Genomic DNA, 25,139 nt, shown 5'->3' with positions numbered 1-25,139 from the left:
CCTGCAATTGAAAATAGAAGGTCTGTGATGGTGTAAGGAAAGTAAGTACGAGTTATTGCTTTTTTTTGTTAAAAAATTCATTTAATTAAAGCCCACCATAAAGTAGGCCTTTTCGGCTCGGAAGAGTCTTTGTACAATGGAATGAGAGAACGTTTGTTTTTATACAAAATATGACATTATCTATATTCGCTGATGAGTATGTATATTCATTTACTTGAACAAGATGAAGACCGGTTCTCGTTACATTGAGATTTTTTTTCGAGAACCGGATGAGAGAAGAAAAAGAAAGGAGAAAGAGCGTGAGAGTAAGAGAGAGAAAGAGAAAGAGAAAGAAATGAACAAAAAGATATTAAGAGGAAAAGGAATGTTTTTGGAGGTTACATTGTCGCGAATATTTAATTAATAGCGATCAGTACGATCGCGACAATGCGTTCGTTTTTTTTTTTGTTTATATCGATTATGCGAACGAGCACGACGCGTTCGATGAAAGAAACGCCACCGATTTTTAAACTTGTGAACGTTACATTAAAAATAATTATTACAAAATTATTACAAGAATTTAGTTTCAACTGTACAAGAGCGTAAATAAATTTTCGTCGAACGCGTTGTGATCGTTAAGAAGTTGTTTTATTCTTCTTCTCTTATTTGTTCTATTTTACAAACAGTCTCTAAAGACCTTTTGTTTGAAATTCATATTTTTTGATTATAACGGCGAGTACCTTACGATTTCGTCGATTTAATTAATTATTTACACGTCTACTTAAACGTTTTAAACTATTTATCGTATTTACAATATTCGCACGAGTATTATTTTCTTTTTCTTTTTTTATTATTATTTAAACTATCGAGATAAAAAACGTCGATCGATCGAGATAATTATTATACAATAATACATCTTATTGAGAACTCTTCTTAAAATGCGATCAGTCTTCTTCTCGCGCGTATCCTCTTTATCACCAGATTTACATTCATACAAAACATCATCCCGTTTTTATTTGATATTTTTGTCGAACATATATGATATTATTACGTTCGCGACACGAATAAAAATCTATAAATTATTATCTACTAAAGAAATTCTCTTCTTTTACATTTTAAATACAACACAAGTTAATTTAAAACGAAAATAACATTTCGTTCAAGAAAATGCATAAACTCCTTTTAACGACAATATTTTAGAACACAAAACAATTCTATTACATTCGATTAGTAATGATGTATTATCCATGCAAGGAGTTAAAAAACACATTCATTCACTTGAAAACAAATATTACAGTTTACTATTATCGACACTTCACTCGCGATACAATCTTCGTTATTCAACAGCACCCAATAATCAATACAAAACTATCACGTTTGATCTGTTTTAACGAAGAGTCTCTAACAATTTTTCAAATTAATTAGTATACAAATGTTCCTTTACACAGTCTTTCTATAAAGTTATTGATTTCGATGAGAGCCAACGGCCATTAGCCATTAGTTTAAATATACAATAACAATACTAAAATTATTCCACAAATTTGTTGAAGTAATTAATTTAGATCCTCAATTCAGCGTTGGTAACGGGTATACCTCTATTGGCACTTTGACTGGCTCTCTGCGTTGTAGGTGGAACTAAAGGACTGATACTTGGACTCCTAGTAGCCAATGGTGACAAGGACGGTGAGAAACTTGGACTTAGAGCAGCCGAAGGGAAAGTTGAAGCATCGTGACTGATTGGTGATCTTGGCAAGATAGCTCTGGCCAAGGCTGGAGCTGCCAAGGATCTTGGGGCAACAGAAGTTAAAAGAGGTGGCGGCGGTGCTTTATGTACAGACTTGGCTCTACCACTGCTACCAGAATTTCCGCTTTGTACGCTGGCAGCATCGTCCTTGAGCCTAGCGATCTCACCGAAAACATGAGCTAATGGTTGATATTGAGGGCCCCAATCTAAAAGATAATCCCAATTATAAGACCCAGTAAGTTCTTCCTCGCTATGAACAATGGAACTTAAGGAACCGTTCATGCTGGGTCCCCCAGGTACTTCCAGACCTGACGTAGGCCGTCCAGGTTCGCCGATTTTTCCGTATATCAATGTAGCGATGTCTGCTTCCGTCGCAGCTTCGTCTTCAAATAAATGGAGACTATCTAAGGGAAGAGCTTCCGGTGGTCTTCTCGGAGTACCAGCTGGTGGATCAACGATACCTAACCTAGCTAAGTACTCCTGTGTATTGTGAACGGACAAATCGCTAGCTGAGTCTCCCGTTTGTTGTCCCTCGTTGATCATTCTTATTTCTTCGTCTTCGCCATCGTCCTCGGCTGATCCTCGTCCCGATGATCCTGATTGATCGCTACCCGAAAGTTCAGATGTAGCTTGCTGTTGACCGGATTGTCCTGAAGTTCCATATGGTGGTATCTCATCGTACTTGGGTGGTGCGAACTGACACGAAGCACCACCTCCTCCGCCACCACCTCCAGCAGAACCTCCATTTCCGTTTCCACCTACTCCAACGACGCTTCTTATTGGAATAGTATCGAAGGCACTGGGATCCACATAACTGTTTGAGGCAGTGGCGTTGTTTTCTCCGTTTAAACCTGGCTTTGTCCCAGGCTTTTTGTGACGACGATTTCGCAAGTGAAAATACAAAAATACAGCGCCAAATGCGAGAACCAAAAGAAGTAAAGTTATCAAAAGACCAAGAGCCCAATCAGGTAAACCGTTCGACGCGGCAACGGCCATATTCGATCCAATATCATTTGGTATTGCTGTAGCACTTGCTCCTCTGGAATCATTACTGTCGTTATCTACCAAAGTGATCTCTACTACTGTACTATTCGACAGAGAACCTTGTCTTCCGGAACTGGCGCTTACTACTAATCTAGAAGATCCTTCAACGTCCATATCCATATGCATTAATTTTTGTTTGATGATTAACGCACCCGTAGTACGATTTAATTTAAAATAAGGATGTTGGGACGTCAATTGATAAACCACTCGTCCATCTGGTCCCTTGTCACGATCGGTAGCAGTTACGTGACCTATCACAGTACCCGGCATCATTTGAGAACCACTTCGAATTCCAAATTTGTACATTTTCTCGGTAAATTGAGGGAAGAATTCATCCCTCGATTCGATTTCTACTCTGACTCTTACTGCCGCTGTACGACCACCCATGTCAGTTGCTCGCAACGTGAAAGCATAACGATTTCTTTGTTCATAATCAAACGTAGCACACGTAGTGACAGTTCCTGATTTCGCATCAACTTCGAAAAGTTTCCAACTATCGTCGATGTCAGAAAATCCGGTTGCAGCTGCCGATACGATCGAATAATTCAACGAACCAAATATACCTCGATCAAGATCGGATGCTCTTGCTAAGAAAACGATCGTACCAGCTGGCTCATTTTCACCAACGAATTCTAAATATTCAGAAACAGGGAATTTAGGTGAATTATCGTTCACGTCTTCCAAACGAATTCTTAATCTTGCCAAAGCACAAAGAGGTAGCAATGGATCGCTGTCACATGCCATGACAACGAGATTATGAGTCTCTGGTTCTAAATCGCAGTCGAGAGTTGCGTTAACCAAAATAGCACCAGTATTCTTCTCCACACGAAAGAGTCCCGCATCATTTCCCGACGTGATATCGTACGTCAAAGTGGCAGCTGGGGTGCCAGCTAAATCGTCATCCTTTGCATGTAACATGGCCACTGTACTATCAAATGCTGCGTCTTCTTTAATCGAAACTTGATATATTTCTTCAAGGAAGCTTGGATAATTATCGTTTATATCTTCGACGATAACTGTTACTGTGACAAGTTCATCTCCTACCAAGGAACCCATTGTTGTATTTTCATCCCTCGAACCAAGTTTAAGTGTATATCTAAAACAAAACAACAACAAAAAGAAAGATTTAAATAATTGAACTAGTTGTGTGGTGAAATAATAGCAATTATTTAAAGAAGAACAAAAAATATAATACTCACGTGTCTTTCGTTTCTCGATCAAGCGATTTAGCTAAGATCAATCTTCCCCTGGACACTTCGAAAACTCCAGTCTCGTCGCCAGCGACGATAGCACCGTCCAAAAGATCGACATCAGATAATCTCATCAAAGTCTTGCCCCTCGATGAGTTCTCCTTCGCATTGATTTTGTATTCTCGTCCAGGTAAAGTGTTCTTAAGACTGCTGAGTCTTACAACGACCGAACAAGTCGCTGAAGCCGATGGTTTGCCATGATCTTCGGCCACAATCGTCAGTTCTACTTCTTTTGGTAATGGTCTGGGTATTGCTGTACGATTAACTGTCAATACACCAGTACTTGGATGAACGGTGAAACCCTTGACAGGTTGTAAAAGATAATATCGTATTCTACTATTGTCTTCCGTGAAATCGTCGTCGGTAGCGTTCACTGTGAGTATTTCTTGCAGTCCACCGTGTCCTTCTAAAGGAAACATAAAAAAAAAGAGATTGAACGTAAGATGAGTTAAACAAACGTGAACAAAGCGTGTAACTGTAATCACAACGCAACTTTCACGGCGTCACCCACGCATTAAATTAGCCATGCTAAGTGCAATGCGTATTAGACGAAGAGAGAATGAAAGAAAGAACGAAAGAAAAAGAGAGAATAATAATTTTTTATTTCGGTCTACCCAATTCGCTCCATTAGAAAATATATTCTATTGGTCGTTTAAAGCGTTGTGTGAGCGAGTAAAGAGTCAAAGAGAGAGAGAGAGAGAGAGACGAATAAAGAAAGAGAGAAACGTTCTCTCGAGAACCCGAAAGACGATAATTCACGCGAATGACGCTCGGGAGATCCGATAATAAATTTTCCAGCACGTAATTATTGTCGCGTCGGACATGGGACGCGATTTCTTATTCTTATTCTTCCTTCTCTTCCTCCTCCTCCTCCTCCTTCTTCTTCTTCTTCTTCTTCTACCGAGTGTGGGTCTTGGCGACACCGAAAAGCGTTATAAGGTAGAAGAGAGAAATGCTTGCGTCGCACTCGGTGAGAATCGATTATCGAATCGTAGGAGGCCGCGGGACCTCTCGAAAAGAGTTCTCGAGAGAGGATCGAGAGATCACGCGCGTCGAGGTCAAGTACCCTCAGGCTCTTCTTCTTCCAGCTACGTCCTCATCCTCCTCTTCCTCCTCCTCTTCATCTTTTTCCTCTTCTTCGTCCTCCTTTTTCTCCCACCTTTTCTACTTCTTCTTCTTCTTCTTCATATTCTTCTTCTTCTTCTTCTTCTTCTTCTTCTTCTTCTTCTTCTTCTTTGGCTCATTCCCGACGAAGGAGGAGGATAAGCCGTCCTGACATCGGACCGAACGGAAGTATGAAATAATAACCAGTTATATAAATCGCTCGGCGAAGCCCTGGGCCTGACCAGGGCCCCGTGCGCACAAAAATCATTTCGATGCGTTTCAAATCGTCGGATAACTCGGCATTAATGTGCCAAGCCGCGGCGTAAAGCGAGAGGCCAAGGAGGAGGAAGGTAGGAAAGGTAGGTAGGATCGGAAATAAGGAGCATATAAAGCTCGCGGTTGCCCTTTGGGGGATGTTCGGAGGTGAGGTGGTAGGACGACCTCGAACAACGATGGCAAAAGGGACTTTAAACCCTTTCGAGAGGGACGGACCGTATAATTATTGCCGAGTGCGTAAGATCCCCGGACGAGAACTCGCTTTTCGAATTCTCTCATTGTACCACGTGACCATCCCAACTTTTTCTGTCTCTTTCTCATACACATACATACACGAATGTACCTTCAGTTTTATATCGTCGAGAGAACAACGCGATTGTAAGATTATTTTGGAAAACGTTGTACAATATTATATTATCTATCCATTACAACGAAACTTTTTTTTTTGCAGACATTTTTGGTTTGTGCCACGAATTCACGATGTGTAAAAAAGAAAAAAGGGAAAAAACTTTAGAAAGAAGAAGAAGAAGGAATAACACAAGAGGGAAAAGTTATAGAATAAAAGAAAGAAATAAGATGTAAATTCGTAAGATCGTCCCGAAACATGTTCTTCTAGAGAGAATCCTCCTGCCAATCGGAGTTAACTCTGTTTCCCACTCTCCGGCAAGCAAATACACCATTAGGCTTGGCCCTATGTATTTTTAATAAGTTTCGAAAGACTTCGAAGCCGGCGATCTCGGCCGGTGGTTGGAACGAAGGCGGCTTTTCGGCTGCCTCGCAAACGGTGTCCCCGCGTTTATTTATGTGCGAGGCGTTTGCAATCCACCGCCTCACCCCACATTATTCCTTGCCCCCCTTGACAATCCTCTTCTCTTTCTTTTGCAGCTAGCTTTTCATCGCTTTCTCTCTCTCTCTCTCTTTCTCTCATTCTTTTTCTCTCTTCTCCCTCCTTCTTCTTTGCGCGCTTTATCTCGGCGCGGTGTCAATTCGAGTTTGGAACACGGGCAACAGGACAACGCGTGTCTACTAAAAACCAGTTTTTAAACGCGCGTTTATTTCGCACCGAGGGGGCTCGTTCCAAGTTTCTCTCTTTCTCTCTTTCTCTCTTCATTTTTCATCTTTCTCTCTTATTTCTTCCTCGTCCTTCGAACGGCAAAATAATACATGCAAAAGCAAGCTGAAATCTTTGGCTCGGTTATCAAGCTGCGAGTTTGTTTTCTTTTTCTTTTTTTTTTTTTTTAATCAACATCGATAGTTTTTATTTGAATTTCCTTGTCTTTGGAAGATCGCGAATAATAATCACGCGAAACACAGCAGAAGATATTTACGCGTAGAGAATTATTTTCATAAATAATTATATTAATATGGTGATCGTGTGTGTGTCCTTTGAGAATCGTGGAAAACGATTAATCGTTCATCTTTTGTGTTATCGTGTATTGAAATAAACGCAATTGTAAGAGAACTAAAAGCGATGAAACGTTCCCACATTGTTATATCATCGATAAAAGAGAAAAAAAAGAGAGAGAGAGAGAGTAGTAGAACAATTTACTGGAATCGAATCGCCGATGTATCTGAGAAAATCTTATGATCTTTACGGTCGACAAAGGCTATCGGATGATATAACAGTGAACTCGGAACAGGATACGGTCCAACGATAGTAAATATGGCAGCTAGAGAAGTAGAAGGCTGTGGGTAATCTCGAAAAAGCATCGTTTTGAGATAAATCAAAGGACGCAGCATCACGGTCCAGAGCGATAAAATGAAATCCTATTCGATCAGAATTCTTCATTCTCTCTTTCAGATCTATTTAATCTTTAGTTCTCCTCTTTCTATCGTTTCCTTTAAACTCTGTATAAAGGTTAGATACCCACCTGAGAGTGTAGCGACGTAGGCAGTTTGTTGAAATCTCGGAGCGTTGTCGTTCAAATCGGCAACGCGTACCGTCATATCTGTTGTTGCCTCGTGTATCCCATCGCTCGCTATTACTCTCAAAGTATATTCGAATTTTCTTTCTGCGTCCAATGATTTTCGTAAAATAACTTTCCCACCATATCTGTCTATGCTGAACGGACCTGGATCCGTTGTATTGCTAAAGCGATAAATCAACGCAGGTGAACTGTCCACGTCGTTAGCTGTCATGGTCGTTAATACGCTTCCTACTGCAGTACCTGTCAAATAGAAAAGATTGTTAGAAATATAACATTATTTACGATATTTTAAGGTAAGAATATATAAATGTATTTTAAAGTCTAATCATAATTTCATATTGCCCTATACATATTTCTACGTTGTATATTATACAATAGTCAATTATTCTTAAATAAGTAGAACCCATTAAAATATTTTGATCCAAGTATAATATAAACATATATATTGTACACACAAAGAGACTTTCAATTGAATTATAAGCCTAAAGGAGTTATCGCGAAAATGTTATTATTCTTTGTTGGTTATTATAAGATACGATTTTTATTCATTCGCGCGACATCTTTCATTTCGCATTGTCAAAGGTGACGATCTTTTCCGATAGGAAACTCGAGCATCAGCTTGGTCTTTCTTTTATTCCTCCTTTCTTTCTTCTTCTTCTTTCTTTTATTATTTTCACATCGAGTGGCGCCATTTTGCGATGGCAAGGAGCTACCTTCAAAGTAGTCGCGTTTAAAATTCATTGGATTCTTACTATCGCGTCGTTTTATCTCGCTCGTGCAAAGAAGAAGAAGAAGAAGAAGCACTCTAGGGAGAATGAGATGGATCTCTTAGCAATGAGATCGTATGGGAGTTGTCGCGAATTGCGGAGCCCCTTGTTTAACTCTTTTTCAAAGACTCTCTCATTTTGGTTAGTCGTAATAATTTCTCTTTGCTCGTAAACGCGTAACGAGCCCCTTCGACGTTTATTCTCGTAAAAATTTCTTCATCGATCGATATTAACATCCGTTCATAAGTTCCTCGTTATTCGTCATTCTTCTCGACAGTGTAATCGAATTTTACGACCTTCCTATACTCGTTAAATAAATAAATAAATAAATAAATAAATAAATAAATAAATAGATAAATAAATATATGGAATAGGATTATTAATATAATAATGTAGGAGCCTCCGTATTCGTGTAACCAATCCTTAGAAGATTGTAAAAGAACTACGTGAAAATGGATGACATTGAATCGCGAGACATTCGAATTCGATTCCAGGAGAGTTCACACTCTTGGTGGAGTCAGCAACATCGACTGGCTTGCAACACCTGCGGCGATGAAAGAATTATTCCGTAGGAGCGCGACGTGTCCGAGGGGGCCTCGGCAACTAGTTGGCACGCGGCTGAATCCGTTCATAAATTTCAACGCGGATCGTTAAAGTCGTGTAAATCGGTTTCGAGTGTGCCTTACGTATCGACTAATCTTTTGAATTTCCCCTCCAACCTCGTAACTCGTAATGCTGGAGAAAGATATTGTCAGGGAGGAAAATTTACGTTCTCGAAATGCGGGTATTAGAATTGAAACGATGAAAGACGATGCGAAGATTATAAACGTTGCCTTTAATCTCAACGCTAAGCAGACTACTCGTAAGTAAGTACATAAGTGTATATATATATATGTATATACATATATGTACACAGAGAAGAGGATTACCGAAGGATCGTTTGTTTTAACGATCGTTTAATGACGAACCTCTTAAGCATCAAGTCAAATATTTTTCTAGAAGAGGAGAATTAATGTTCTTAGATAATGTTAGAAAGACCCATCTAACTCTAACGCGAATACAATTAATTTCGATTACATGGAAGTGGCCGGGATCTGTTTCCGAAGCTTCCTAGAATGGGAATCTCAAGATGGGAATAAAATGGTCGTGGTGTTATCCTTGTAAGGAAGAAAATCTACTCGTCGGTGGTCTACCATTGTTTCGATATCTCGTGTCAATGCCACTTTCGGAATCGATCGATGCCTTTGATTAAATCCTCCCCTGGCAAAAGGGTCGCGCGCTCGCGCAATGGGCGCACGTGGCCCTCGAAGGGCCTCCGAGCAAGAACGCGACCGAGGCTCCGAGTTATCAAGCAACGACCGCGCCTCTCATTCTAACGCAACGGGTAATTAAATTTCTTATTCCGGGGCGGGGTAATAAAGAACGATTACTACGTGCCACGTTCAAATTCGACCTTGTTGCGCATCGGCGAAAGGTATTACATATATATGTATATATATATATTTATATATACGTATATATGTACATACGATCGGAGCAACAATTCGAGACGCGATAGAGACGATTTCCGTTTCGAGAGACCCTAATGATTATCGCCTCGACGTTGTTGGGGATTTACGCTCGAAGGAAATCCTGAAAGAGAACCAGAGAGAGAAAGAAAGAAAGAGAGACAGAAAGAAACTAAAAAGGATAAGAAGGATATCATCGATACGTTCCTCGCATCGAGCATATTTCCCATAGGGGCAGAACAATCTTTGGCTGAATTAATATCCTATATAAATAATCCAATTTCTATCTTTTATCACGTAACGAGGAAAATTATTGGGAATTAAACGAATAATATATATATTTTTCTTTTATTAATTATTATATACGGTGAGAAAAAGAGAATGAGATAGGGTGAAAGGTTAAAGTTTTGAACGAAGTGATGGGAGGGGGGATGTTGAAAGAATATTGTTAATCGGTCTTTAATCAGATCCTCGTTCGTTCGAGTGACATTTCTACGGGGTTCTTGCAGGTGGCTCTGAAAAAATCCGCGGCGCTAACTCGCTACCGGGATATCCTTTTCTTTTTCCGTATGCGAGAGTCCCCTTTCGTTGTGCACGAGTGCGGGCGGTGTTAAATAAATTCTATCGGGCACGGCATCGCAGACAGAAGTGGTAGGTAGCCTCGTTTACACCGGCTTCAAGTTTTATGGCGATACAAATTAGATAGTAATCTCGCGTTACGCCATCGGCGCGCGAGAGTACACAAACGCGCGAGCTTCTTCTTGGATGTTGGAAGAAAGGTTTCAAGGTTTCTAAAGAGAAAAAAAAAAGGAAAGAAAAAAGAAACAGAAGGTGTAAGAGGGAAAGGTACCTAACGAATGGAGAAGGGGAAGAAGCGTCCTTTACTTGTTCCGACAATTAGCATGGACTTGAATTAAGGATCATCCGAATTATAAGATCGCTATCAGGATTTTTCATGACGGAGGGAATGGAAGGTCTTGTTCTTTAAACGAAGTATTACGTGACTTTATTATTTTTTCTTTTTTCCTCCGAACCCCCTACTCGATATATTCCATTAGATTTTTTCATTCCGTACTTTATGAATTGTTAATCCTATTCAATAAATCAGTCGGTTGTTTTAAATCCGCGACTCGATATTCGCGTATAGAAATATAATACATTACAAATAAATTCGATCGCGGGACACGTTCGAGAACATTGAATCGTATCCGTCAAGTAAGAACTTCGGAGAGGGAAAGTGAATGGAAGAGGAAGAGAAGTAAGAGGAGGAAGAGGAGGACGTCGAAGAAGGAGAGAAATGGTTAGCCACGAAACCCGCATCGGCAGCGTGCCCTAAGTTATGCAGATTGTTCCGAACAGTCGGACTTTAATGCCAGCATAAATCCTTTACCACTTAACTTTATACTTGGAGAGCAAAGCGCACTCCCACCTAACTTCGTGGTACTTCTTCTTTCTGTACCTTTTCTTTCTGCGCTTTTCGTCCCTCTTTAACTTAAACCCTTTCTTTCTCTCTCTCGCGCGCGCGCTCTTTTGCTATAGGTACCTACACGTACCTATACATATATCTTTTTCTCTTTCTTGCACGAGCAAGATACTTTCTGCCTGTAGGTTCTTACTTAGGGGACGGGGATCACCGTGGCACACTTCGTCCTGCAGCACGAACGTCTCTTTCTCTCTTCGCGTGGGCGACCTTGCGACCGGTTAACCTGCCGCCACCACCCCCGCCATCACCGTAGCCCCATAGGAGCGGCTAGATTTCGAAAGACCTGCACGTGAAGACGAGTGCACGCGAAGTCCGACGATTGAAACCCGAACCGTACTTACTACGTACTATTGACTCTTCTCATAGATTCAACGTGGAATTTGCTACCGGCTAAATGTTCAAACCTTACTCGCTACGATGAAAATTTGATTAGCTTGAGGTACTACGAGTAACACGTCAGACGTCATCATTTATTGAGATGGTACATGAACAATTGTCATGAATTATTATTTTCAATTCGTATTATTCATTTTAATTGTTTATTATATAAACGCGATCGATCAACAAACAAATTATCTCGGGGACAAGTCTTCTGATTTAATGTGCAAGTTAATAAGACACACTGAGCTTGACTGAAAGCTGGAAACTCGCCCCTTTAATAATAACCTCTTTGCATCTCGTAGCGAGAGATGTGCGCGCGCGTCGAATCGTTAAAAAGACTTTCTCTCCCTCCCTCCCTCCTCTCCCTCCCCCCTCCCATCCTATCTCTCTCTCTTCCTTCTTGAAAGAGACAGCGAATTTCTTCTCGTATATACTTGACTCATATCCAACGCTCCACTTTATTGGCTAATTAAAGCAAGGTAATTAAGCTATTACAGCATACGTGTAGGGTGGTTACAGGGAGAAGCTAATCACTGTACGTTCTTTGCCGTGTCGAAACAGGCCACGGCATCCTTCGTCTTCTTATAAATCTCTGAGAAAATATTTCTTGCTGACTACCTTAGCAAACGACGAGTCACCAAATTTCTATCTTTTCCTTTAACATTTTTTCTTGTTGTTAATTTCTTATTACGAAACTTACCTTCAGACACGGAGATTACGTTATGCTCAGGAAATGTTGGATGGTTGTCATTGATGTCGATTACTCTGACGCTAAGAGCGGCTGTACCAGTCAATTGTGGGTTTCCTTGATCAGTTGCAATGATCGTTAATCTATACTTTTCGCGAATCTCACGATCGAGTACTATATTGGTCCGAACTATGCCACTGTAAGGTGGACTGATGGTGAAGGCATTGTCTGGATTACCATCAACTATATGATAAAGTATTCTACTGTTCAATCCTTGATCCGCGTCGCTTGCCGATAACTGTAAAATGAAAAACGATTATAAATGTAATAAGCATAAACATATTAAACGTTTCTTTTTTAACAGAAATAATTTTGGTCTTTTTTTATCTCCGTTAAAATAAATAACTGATAATATTATATATATTTTCAATTTAATTCTCACCTTGACCACGAAATCTCCTTTAGTGTTACCCTCGAGTACTGTCGCGGAATATTGCGTTTGTGTGAAGATCGGTGGATTATCGTTGACGTCAGAGACCCTGACAACGACCTTGGCATAGGCCTCAAGGGAATCCGGTCCCGCCGTTCTAGCGACGACAGTCAATGTGTGCTTGGAACTCTCCCTCGGTTCTTCCTTAGGTTGTTGATTCTCGAGAGATCTACCCCAAGCATTCGTGCGGCCTTCGTCTGGTTGTTCGTCATTCGGTCTGACCGTTAGATCGTTCCAAAGCTCGGCGTCCAGTCTGGCTGGGTCGTTCACACGCAATAATCCTGTATCCTCGTCGATTGCGAATGTACCAAAGTCGTTTCCAGATCCTATCGAATAGGACACGTGTTGTCTCCTGCCGTCGGAACGAACGGCAGTTATCTGAACGATGTCGGTGCCAGATAAGGAATTCTCTTGGACCACCACGTCGTAAGTTTCATTTTGGAATTTTAAAGTTGGAGCTAAATCGGCCGATTCTCCTACTTGTACCTCGATCAAACCTTTAGCACTTTTTGGTGGATTCCCTTTGTCCCGAGCTAGGACTTCCAATCGATAAGTCTTACCGTTGTCTTGCGACAATGACAAAGTTGCCGTGACTACTCCCGTACTTGGATGTATACGAAATTTTGGCTTCTCTTGTTCGTGCACAAACGAATAAACGACTTCACCGTTAGCACCGTGATCAGCATCTTTCGCCACGACTCGAAGTACATTCTGACCTGGCTGAGTACCTATCGATACTCTAGCACGGAACGGATATTCCTCGAAAACCGGTGCGTTGTCGTTCACGTCGGTGATGGTGATCTCGATCGGTATCGACGTACTCTTAGCGTCGTATTTTCCACTGTCCGTAGCTACTACTAGGAAGTTGAACGAACTCTGACGTTCACGATCGAGGGGCCTGAAATTACCAATAAAGATACTTACTAACACGTTGAATAAATATGATTCATTTTTTCGAGGAAAGAGATTCCTGTCTTTTGTTAGTTAGTTAGTTAGTTTGTTTGTTCGTTTGTTTGTTTTTAAAGAATGCATACACACGTTTCATGCAAGTTTCATGTTCGATAATGTAGATCGACTGTTAGGAGGGTAAAACTTGGAATACGATAAAATACGTCGGGTCCGAATATGGCAGGAATTTATCACTTTCTGCCATTCGTACCTTCTCTCATTGGGCGATTCATCGAGGAATAAGCGATAGTACGAATCGACAAGGGAAACGTCCACGGGGGTTATGGAAGTCCGGATTTAAGTAGGAGATGGCGGCTCCGTGGCGGGCAGCTTGTTTGTGTGACGGAAACCTTAATCGCGCACGGCGATCTTGTGTAATCCACGTCCACCATTACCATAACTCTGCGGATCCACTCTAAGCGGTAGATGCTGTGCTGAACCGATACGCGTCTTTAATCGTGCGGACTCGCAGAAAAGGAATGCGTGAATTATCATTTTCGAACTGTGATCGATTCAATTCCCGATAAACTCCCGTTTATTTCTTTTTTTTTTCTTCTTTCCGTTTCTCTTTCTTTTTCTTTTCTTTTCTTTTCTTTTCCTCCTTCTCCTTGTCGTCGTCAATGCTTCTTACGTAAAACACATGAAGTCTTCTCTCTCTTTCCCTTTCTCTTTCTCTTTCTCGTCTGTTTTACCTCGTTAAGCCAAACCCCAAGCAAATCGTTCTAAATGGGCTGCTCGAGTTGCATGAGATCAAGATAGCTTACAAAGTATTTCGGTGTCCCCTTTGACTCGGCACGAGCGTTAATGGCTTCTCGAAGGACTTCTCCAAGGAGACAACAACAATAAAGAGAAGAAGAAGAAGAAGAAATAGAAGAAGAAGAAGAAGAAGAAGAAGAAGAAGAAGATCCGCTAGCTTTGTCGCGAATTATACTGCCAGAATCGGCCTTACTCCAGATCTTCCATCGAATCTGTACTATCTTGTGGATCTAACGAGGACCAGATCCGACTTGAAAATTCGTGTTTTATCTACCGGGTGGTCCTGGAACGTGGTTCTGTACACGTTAGACCTGGCCGGGGTACGTGGCGGTGGACGCTGTTGGCCTTCAAAGGTAACAGCAGTAGAAACAGCAACAACAATAACGGCAACAACAGTAACAACGCGACATGAGAGTGCGGCTTTGCTTGGCTACTGATCGCTTAAAACAAGAATAAAGAAAGAAAGAGAGAGAAAGAGAGAGAGAAAGAGAGAAAGATAGAGGAAGGAGGTAAGAGACCAACCAGACTAGGGATCTCGTTTTGCATATCAGCCTTTTTGCCGGTTGAAATAATGCATTGAAATGCCACATGGTGTCCCGCTGAAATGACACACGGCTGTCGTGCCGCAAAAGTACGCCCTTGCCTTCCTCCTTCGCAGCTACGAATACCATCTCCTTCTCTCCTTCTCTCTCTCTCTCTCTCTCTTTCTCTCTTTTCCTCTCTTTTTCTACCTCCCACTCCCCCTCACTCTACCTTAACGTTCCGTCTTGTTACGGTCGATCCTTCTCTACCTTTGCTCGCACCGTTGAGCGTCTTTTAAAGAGACGAAAGAAGAAGAGACAAGAGGAGGATGAGAGAGGCTCTTGAGAAACGTGGATTAATAAACAAAAGGTCTAACGAGTGAGTGTCTGACTCCATTGGGATTAACCAACCCTTCTTCTTGCTTTCTAAATTAAGACCCTGACACGTAGTTCTAAAATGAAGATTTTGATGTTCCTCTTTCGAGTCATCGAGTGTGTGTTAAATAAAAATCCATTTTGAATTCTATCCATCTTTGGTAATTTTCTAAGTTAAACGCGGAATTTATTGTAAAGCGAATTTCAATTCGGAACTTCGTGGTTTTAATGAAGAAACTGATCACATTATGCGTATGCTGAGCATTCGTTTCAAGTAAACAACTCGAGGACAACGACGATGACGACGAAGATGATGATGGCGGAGGGCGGAGGGATAGAGGAACTCTTACGGGAATCTACCTTATCTTAAAGATTATCTTTATGGATCGGTCCTGAACGAGATACGATCGTTAAAATCGTGCACCGTTCACGAAACGTTTTACCTATTGAGATTCTTTATCTTTCTATTCCTCTCTTCTTCTTCTTCTTCTTCCTCCTCATTTAAACGCATAATTAAATATTCGAATGAAGTCTAAGATGCCAGATCGAACATTATTATTAACGAACATCTTAACGAAGAAAACTTAACCGAGTATGCATGGTTAAGATCAAAGTTCGTTGCGTTTATATACGGTGAAATCATTTATTAATTAGTTAAACCGTGATTCTAGCAATGCACCGTTGGGAAAACGGAAGTTGGGAAAAATCTTTTCGATTTAATTACGTACCGAGATATGAGTTTAATAAGCACACACACAGTTACATGAATAAAATAAATTTAAATGAAAAAAAAGGAAAGTATGAATACGCATTGCTAGAAGATACAAGATAACTGAGGAAATAAAAAGAAAGAGAGAGAGAGAGAAATATAGTGATGAAGAATAAAAGAATCTATTCTTTCGTTTCTCTAGTCTCCGAGATACACGAACGGCTTATGCATACAGAATCATCTAATCGGCTACAGTACAATGACCGCGAAGCACATCACAGGATTTTATAATTTTATGACTTTCCTAAGAACATTTGCTACGTTCATCCTCCCTCGCTCGCCATATCATCGGACTTCTTCATTCCTTGAGAATGGATCTTCTATTTTCTTTGTCTACCTTTCACTATCTATTTCTATATTTTTTCTTTTTCATTCTCTCAGCTTCTACGTTTTACGACGTAGCATTACGAACGTAATATCCCTCCACGATGATCCTAATCGCGCAATAAAGGTCGCGGCAATTAACGCTTGGATGAAATTGGTCGAAGATACGTTCCACGGTGCTTGGTAGACAAGTTCTAGACTGTGATTCTACGTGATGCGAGAAAGAAAGAAAGAAAGAAAAAGAGAAATGGAAACTCGTCGAATGAAATTCTTAGGAAGTCATAAAGCAAATTGGACGTTTTAATTGTTTTATCTATCAGTACGATCGCTTGCTCGTTCGTTTGTTCGTTCGTTCGTTCATTCGTTTTCTTTTACAACAGCTTTGAGTATTCCAAAAGAAAAAATATCTCGAAAAAGTATTATTGTTATAATTATTATAAGAGCGATAAAACACATTATCGTTGATTAGCGGAATAAATTTACGATTATTTTTTTTTTAATATAAAATATTGTTAAATTGAAATTTGTTAACTTAGAAATAATTTTGTACTCACCCAGCTGTAGTTATAACACCAGTCAAATTGTCAACCCTGAACAACCAGCTGTTTTCTTCAGCAATCGCGTATGTGATTTTTCCATTGACACCTTGATCAGGATCGGTTGCTCTAACAGACATTACGCTTGAATCCGGTGCAGCATCTTCCGAAATGGTCGCGATATATTTTCCAGGATGATAACTCGTAGGATAATTTGATGATCCATATTGAAAGCCACCGGATAAACTATAACCGCTGTAATCGATTTGAAGTCCACCACGAGTACGTGATTCCGTATATTGATTTTGGGAAAAGATAGGTGCATTATCGTTCACATCGAGAACGATCACTGTCAGATTACAACGAGCTTCTAAACTTGGTCGTCCTTTGTCTTTAGCTGATATCGTAAGAACATACTTTGGCACGGTTTCACGATCGAGATTTAACATCGATAATGCACCAGACGAAGAATCCAAATTGAATTTATTTCCAATATTGCCACCTGATAAGTAGAAAATATTTTTTTTTTTTATTTACATTGTATTATTTGATACAAGAGAGAACGTGGTTTTTTTTTATTCTTTGCGTAAAACTTACCAATTATGCTGTAATAAAGTTCACCATTTTTTCCTTCGTCGGCATCCATAGCAGCGATAGTATGAATAATAGAATTTTCTTCGTTTTCAGGTATAGCCAAAGTGTAACAAGATCCAGCACGAAATTTCGGACTATTGTCATTCTCATCCAAAACCTGAACTTCCAAAGTTGTGATATCCAAAAGCTTCGAGGATCTAGCGATGATTGGTACGTAGTATTCCGAAACTTGTTCTCTATCCAAAGATCCTCGAAGAATAACAAGGCCGCTTTGTGAAATAGCAAACTTATCTGCGGCTACGTTTGTCGGTATGCTGAAGCTAATGTTGCCTAGAAGAAACGAAAGATTCTCTAATGATATAGATAATAATGAGAAAGTAAAGTCAAATGACGAAGAGGATTTAGATAAGAATCTCTTTTATTTCGATTAGGATTATAAATAGCTGTTTTATCTTTTTAAGAATGCAACTATTCCGGTAGGATGAATTCACCTGTTGGAAATAAAACGCAGATCGTTCTTGACCACTCCTTGAAGAAAAAAAAAAAGAGAAAAAAAAGAAAAAGAAACAAACAACGTTGAACTCTTTCGAATTTTTTTTTTTACTATATAGGAATCCTTATCGTTTTAAATCTTTCATGATGAAATATTTTTGTTTGTTCGTTGTGTTCTCTATCTTTCGGTATATTATAAAATAATAATATCGAGAAAAACCAGCCCTTGAGAGTGTGGATAAATTTTGTAAGACGCTAACACCGAGGACCAAAAATTCGCGCGTTGTTCGATCGGAATTTGGGTGGCCTCGTCGAAAGAAGAGGATCCTTGGTTTTTTTTTCTTTCCCGTATCTCACCCGCTTCCTTTATTTCCATTTGTATAAAAAGAAACACGAGTCCTCCAATAAATTCTCACGTTTTGCAAAAGATCTTTGTAGAAATAGAATAAAACACACAATTTCGTAGTCGTCGAAAGAATTTAATGTCGGGATAAAGTATTATAATATGCAGTTATATATCTCATGCACTTGTAACCTATTTTGCATACAAGTCTGACACACAAGATCAAGAATATAAAATCATTAGAAGCGAGAGAGATGGGATGGGAAAAAAAAAAGAAAAAAAAAACTAAAATCAATGAAATATTCTAATCGATCCGATCGACGATATTAAATTAATTGTAAGTATAATCGGTAAATAACTTTTTCTTTGTGTTTCCTCACATCCTTAATAGCATAGGAATTCTTGATGCGATAAAAATTTCCTCGGGTATATCTAGAAAAGAGACACGAGCAGGTTCGTAGCTCTCAAATTCCGTAGGACGAAGAAATCAGCCTATCTGCTTGTCGATTTTTAGCGGTTTTAGAACAAAGCAAAGGCTTAACACGTTTGGTAGCATGTGCGTACCAGTAATAGGTTGGTAGTACTTGTATACACATACATATACTATACGTGTACACACCTAAGAACAGGTACTAATACGAGAAAGAAAGAATCGTAGACGATGATAGTATGTGTCGTCGGTGTGTTTGCTTGGTGATTTGCCTATGGGCCCTATGGCCTATGCGTATAGCTTGGCGGCAGCTTGGCGGCACGATGATATACGTGACCATTGTTTTTCCTCGTCCCTTTCCTTCACCCGTTACCTTTCCTTCACCACCAACCCACTCTCTCTCTCTCTCTCTCTCTCTCTCTCTCTTTCTCTCTCTCACTGTTTACTCTCTACAGCCCCATGAAACATTCGTCCTTTGCCGCTTCTCTTGGGGTTGCGCTAATGCGCTCGTCTGATACACGAGCGCCCCCGTAGATAAGGGCAAACCAGCTATATACCATGATGTCCAACTTTACTACCAAGTATTTTGCTTTAGCTACTAACATAAGTATCTAGGTAAGCTTTGCTACTAGGATTATTATTTTCTTCTTTTATAAATTCTAACACCATTCCTATAATGTTTATGTGTACTAAGGGAAACACGAGGAAGTTATTGTTATTTGAATTTATTCAATGAATATCTGGATGCGTAAGATAAGGAATAGGTTTATTGATTTTTAATCAATTGTTTTTCATTCATTTTTAAACTAATCGAGATAATCTTGTTGATCAAAGTTAAATACTACGAAGCAAGATACTTTTCTTTTTTTTTTATTTCTATCGGAATAAGGGGAAGTTTCGTGAGAAAGAAGGAAGGAAGAAAGGAAGGAAGGAAGGAGGAAACACGTTCTTGAGTCCCGCGAGTCATTTCGTTGAATTTACTATAATGCTTTGTACCGGTCGGATTCAAGGCAATTATTCGAGGTATTTTCATAGCAAGGCTTTTCTATTAGCCGAGAACGGACATCCTTCGTGGACGAGGTCTCCGATTATGTACCCTTCGCGTGTCCGTACGTGTAGGTGGTGTCTTATAGAGTATATACCAGGAAAGTAGTATTATATCTCTTTGCTGAAAGAGAGGAAGATCAAGAGGATCGAGTATGAGGATGAAAGAAGAGATGAAGATAGAAGAACCGAGGTTGTAATTTCAACTAGAACTCAATGATGATGATGATGATGATGATGATGATGATGATGAGTGATATGTTTCTTTAGAAAAGATCGCGAAAAAATAATAAGAGTAGATACGAAAGTATTACAACGTGATCCAACTCTAATATAACGATTATATTCTTAATAACAGGAACTGCCATTTGAACTCGATTAATTTTTCGAACAAACAGAAAATGTCGAAGAAAGATAAATATATCATTTATCAAAAATAAAAATTTTGTTTAAATTGTTCGACAAATTTTCTTAAGGGCTGTTACAGACTCTACTGAAATAAATAATCATTAAGATCTATTCTTACCTTGATCGACGATGGCTGGTCCAGCAACGTCCATAACGGATGCGCCAGTTCGAAGATCCTCGGAGATTCGAGCGACAGGATTGGAAAGCAGTAGTCGAGGAGGTCCTCTGGTCTGTCCAGCGGCAAGGGTCAAGGTCAGCTTCAGGGTGGCCTTGCGTGGCGGTGATCCGTGATCGTTGGCCGTGATCTCGAGTTCCGTGGGTCGGATCATGGGTCTCGCCAAGCTCACTATACCGGACTCGTAACCTACTGAAAATCTTCCCTCATCGTTTCCCGATGTAATCACGTAAGATATTCGACCATTGTCACCTGCGTCCTTATCTACGGCGACCACTCTGACTAAAGTCGCTCCTGAAATGTCATACATGACAAATAAGTTAATAAGAATCCATTACAGATACACAGATTATAAAAATAAGAGTTCCTAAATTTGTTCTTACCTGGTAAGATATCTGATGTTACTGCGATTTTAGTGGTCTCTGGAGCGACGAAAACTGGATCATTATCATTTTGATCAAGGACCATTATTCGAGCCGTAACAGTTGAAGCCAATTGTTCGCCAGGTGGTGCACGATCATATGCTTTAAGAATTAAAGTATATTCCGCTCTTTCTTCTCTGTCAAGAGGTTTAGTTAGAGACAAGGCACCGGTTAGGGAATCGACGACGAATCCACCACTCGCAGGAAATTCAGCAACCAATCCGTATCTCAGATCACCATTCAAACCGCTATCCAAATCGGTAGCTACTAGATTATATATTGTCGAGCCTATCATAGCTTTTTCCGAGACACGAACCGTTATTGGATCTTGTGGCCAACGTGGTGGATTATCATTGGCATCTTCGATGACGATTTTCACCGAAACTGCTATACTTTGTGGATTACCGATCGACGTAGTGTCCAACGCACGAATTTCCAAATGATACTCGCTCACATTTTCGCGATCAAGAGAATGGGCGACCACCAATTGACCTGAGCCTCGATCTACGTCGAAAGCTGGGAATTCACTAATGGGGGTTAACGAGTGCAAGGTAAAGGCCACTCTTCCTGCTGGACCTGCTCCTGATACCGATCCTACTGCTTGTCCGATATTTGCGTCCTCGCACACCTGTGAAATTATTTTCATTCGAAACTTTTCATATCTCTAATTACAAGGATACTTTTAGACTTTTAGAATATTCCCGTTAGGTATAGCTGTCACGTCATGAACGGATCCAGAGGTTACTAGAGTAAGTAAACGAGGGAAGAACGAATCCTATAGTGCGGTAAAACGTATTGTACTCACGTTAAAGGTAAAACTGCTGCTGGTGAAGGTCGGCCGGTTATCGGCAAGTGCCAGAACCTCGACTCTCAAAGCACGGACACTGTGTCGTGGTGGTCGACCAGCGTCCGTTGCCTTCACAGACACCCGGTATACATTGCGTTCTTCGTGATCCAGAACGGCCTTGGTCCTGATCATGCCGGTGATCGGGTCGATCGTGAAGACGTTGTAACCATCTGAGTCGCGATCTGTGATAATAGAATTTCAAACGATCCATTGACAATTCTAAACTGAAGCATGATTTCTTAACCGTTCCGATTTACAGAATAATTTGGAAGGAAAATATGTTTTTTTGCAAAGGTATTGAAATCAATTAAAATAAATAATGTGCAAAAGTTACGAACTCGTAAGTGTCAATAACTGTTGAAGATTTTTCTCTCTGAAAATGGCATAGAGGAATCTTGTTTAAACTTGTTAGAAAGAAAATTCATTTCCGATCGTTGTTATTACGAATGTCTTGCGGCGACGTTCTCTAATCGATACTATATTGCTGTTGGATATTGTAAGACAAAAACACTTAACTTTGCCATTAAAGCCGTGCATAATCGTTTGGGTAATTGCGCTTTGGCTATTAAAGCGTTAAGAAGTTCAACCCTTTGGTCGATAATAAAGAACCAAGGAACAGCTTCGTAGCCACTAAGCAACGAGACATTATTATTGCCTTTCACTCTCGTTTCTCGTAATTAGCGATTGCGATGCTTTCAGCTCGTTCCGAGATAATCGTAATTGGACAATGATCGAACATCACCGGAATAAAACGAAAGGGAAACTCACAAACATTATGGATTAATAGATAAATAAAGAAGGAATGAAAAACGAACGAAACTGTTAGTAAAAAATTAAGTTGGTCAATATTTAGCTTTTACTTTTGCGATATTTTACGAAAACTGTGATATTATATTAACTCACCTTTCAAGATACTGTAAGTTACTGATGCATTTTCACCGAGATCAGTGTCCAAGGCTCTGACTCTTGCTACTTCGGTTCCAGGTGGTTGCTCCTCTCTCACGCTGACGACGTCACCCTGAGGATCGACGATCTCTGGCGAATTATCGTTAACGTCGAGCACGGTCACTTTCAAGGACACTCTAGCTGCCCTCGAGGGTGTCCCTTGATCTCTTGCTTCTAGTACCAACTCGTGCGATCCTTTCCTCTCGCGATCAAGAGGCTCGCGTGTTGTAATCTCGCCTGAAAATCGTTCAACAAAGTTAACATATATAAGTTATGATAATTGATAAGGAAAAAGAAAATCGATTTGTTCTTTTGGCTATAGCGGACTGCCTAACGATCCGTTAGTGATTCCTCTTGTTCGTTTCTTTTATTTCTTTTTCTTATATATAAGAAAACGAGTATTCCAGTGACTTAGATCTTTACGAGCAACGACAAAAAGCAATACGCTCATCAGTCTCGATCTTAAAAAAGATAGTTATGTTTAATGTACCATGCTTTTGAACAATTTTATATATTTTACTTTCAAAGTTTATCCTCGAACGGATGCGAATTAAGATACATTCAAGAATTTTTCTCCTCGTTATTATTATTATTATTATTATATATACTTAGGTATTCCCTATCGAGTCTAATGAGATAGGATAAGTCCTAATGCAATTTTCATTTCCACAGTATAACCGTGATGAAATCGATTATGGTTTAATAGTAATCCAGAAGGATACTGGATATCCAACATTGACTTAAAACGCTCCACATCAAATGTCTTAGTTTCCTTCGATAAGATTAAACCGATTTTCAGTTTTAAATTCCAACACGAAGTTACGGAATAAAGAGCAAAAAGAGATTAGGGTAATAAAATGGAGGGTAGAGGACAAATACGAGAAAGGGAGAGACTTTATCAATTTTCTTCGCCAGGTATGGTTAATTGGATAATCGTCATTCGTGTGATGGTCTCTGACATTCCCCTTCATTTTCTCTCTCTCTCTCTCTCTCTTTCTCTCTCTCTCTTTCTCTCTCTCCCTTTTCTCTCTTTCTTTCTTTCATTCCGTATGTAAGTGACTTTTCTCGCGTATATAATAACCGTTTCAAGGACGTACGTAGGATCGCCTGTAACGAGCATCTTTGTAATTACGAAAGCTGAAGAAGAAAGATGAAAAAAGTGGAAAACATTTAGAACCAAAAAGAGAAACAGAGAGACAAAGAAAGAAAGAAAGAAAGAAAGAGAAAGAGAGAGACAGAAAGCTGGTGTTGGCTGTCCATTCAACCGGTCTGCGTATTAATGGGTAATTAAGTAAGCGCCTAGTCTGCCGGCATAACTATTCCAGGATCTGAAAAAGGATCAGGATAATAATTCGTGGACAGAAAGAGAGAGAGAGAGAGAGAAAGAGAAGGAAAGAAGATTCTCGCGTGCCTCGACGAATTCTCAACGTAGCTTGGTCCCTGTTTCCTTCTCTCTCTCTCTCTCTCTCTCTTTCTCTTCACCCTTCGCGCACACCCGGCAGAAACGTCGTCGTCGACGTCGTTCTTTCGTTCGTTCGTAGTCCTCCACCTCGTCGACAAGACAAACGATCGACGAGAAACATGCAAACGCGCCGGCATCGAAGGATACCATCGCGGAACAATAAGAAGTATATCGTAGGACGCGTGCTAATGCGTTTCTCGTGTTAGCCGTGGGACCCAACCTTTTTCGCTTTTCCCTCTTGTACCCCTTCCTACCCCCTCGTTTATTTCCAAGGCATACGCGATCCTTCCAATATTTGGGAATATATTCGTGTATCGTTTACCGACCCAAATCCAAATCACGTTTCGAGTTAAATCTGAAAACAATTTTCTTACGAGTCTTTATCGAAAGTGTGTGTGTGTGTATATATACCTTCTTTTTACTTCATAGAATTTGTTATCGCTTTGACAGAAGTTCTTTTTGCCCCTTTTTTTTGCTTATTCTTGTCTTTTTTTTTTTGAAATAACCAAATAAGATATTTGTTCCGAGGAACAATTACGGACTATTTACAAAATCATAAAGTTGTAAGAAAGGAATTTCTCGTCTCATTTCCTCGTCGTCTTAATTTCGTATTTCAAGTTGTACGGAACGACGCAGGGAGCATCTTTTGTCGAAGGATTAACATATAAATACCCGTGGAGGAGAGGACCGATCCTTCCGGCAAGTGTAGGATCCTCCTCTTTATTTTAACTTTTTCCATCGAGCGCAAACAGGCAGTCCGACGAGACCCCCCACTTCTTTCTTTCTTTCTTTCTTTCTTTCTTTCTCTCTCTTTCTTTTTTTCTTTTTTTCTTTTTCGTGAAGAATGCAAGGGTCTGGTCTTGCCACGTACCAAGAGAACATACACAAATACTCTTACGTCGCATGCCAATCAAAGGTATATAACGAGAAAGAGAGAGTGGAAGGGATCGACTACTCGCACGCACAAACATACATTCATACACACACACATACACACACACACACGTATACATTAACGTACACTCTTACACGCAAGCAATTCTTGGGCCAGTTTCCGATGATTCGTTACACGCCGATGAAGCAAAAGCACCACCTCTTACGAGATT

General features: G+C 40.1%; 1 protein-coding gene across 1 annotated transcript in view; it reads right to left on the bottom strand.

Moving 5' to 3' along the window:
• The window catches only part of LOC106787516 (protein dachsous), a 133,245-nt gene continuing 108,106 nt past the window's right edge, over positions 1–25,139 (bottom strand). The window contains exons 7-17 of the mRNA XM_014750348.1: positions 22,530–22,808; positions 21,585–21,808; positions 20,741–21,407; positions 20,301–20,651; positions 17,469–17,795; positions 16,890–17,373; positions 12,595–13,540; positions 12,165–12,450; positions 7,269–7,565; positions 3,967–4,423; positions 1–3,863 (exon numbers count right to left, since the gene is read on the bottom strand). Coding sequence (XP_014605834.1) covers positions 1,538–3,863; positions 3,967–4,423; positions 7,269–7,565; positions 12,165–12,450; positions 12,595–13,540; positions 16,890–17,373; positions 17,469–17,795; positions 20,301–20,651; positions 20,741–21,407; positions 21,585–21,808; positions 22,530–22,808 — 6,644 coding nt within the window. The 3' untranslated portion in view covers positions 1–1,537. The remainder of the gene's footprint in view (positions 3,864–3,966; positions 4,424–7,268; positions 7,566–12,164; positions 12,451–12,594; positions 13,541–16,889; positions 17,374–17,468; positions 17,796–20,300; positions 20,652–20,740; positions 21,408–21,584; positions 21,809–22,529; positions 22,809–25,139) is intronic.

This window comes from Polistes canadensis, unplaced genomic scaffold (assembly GCF_001313835.1).
Source record: "Polistes canadensis isolate GaletaPanama2010 unplaced genomic scaffold, ASM131383v1 scaffold_0, whole genome shotgun sequence".
Classification (NCBI taxonomy): domain Eukaryota; kingdom Metazoa; phylum Arthropoda; class Insecta; order Hymenoptera; family Vespidae; genus Polistes; species Polistes canadensis.
The sequence above is the reverse complement of the archived record's forward strand: the minus strand, read 5'-3'. Positions and strand labels throughout refer to the sequence as shown.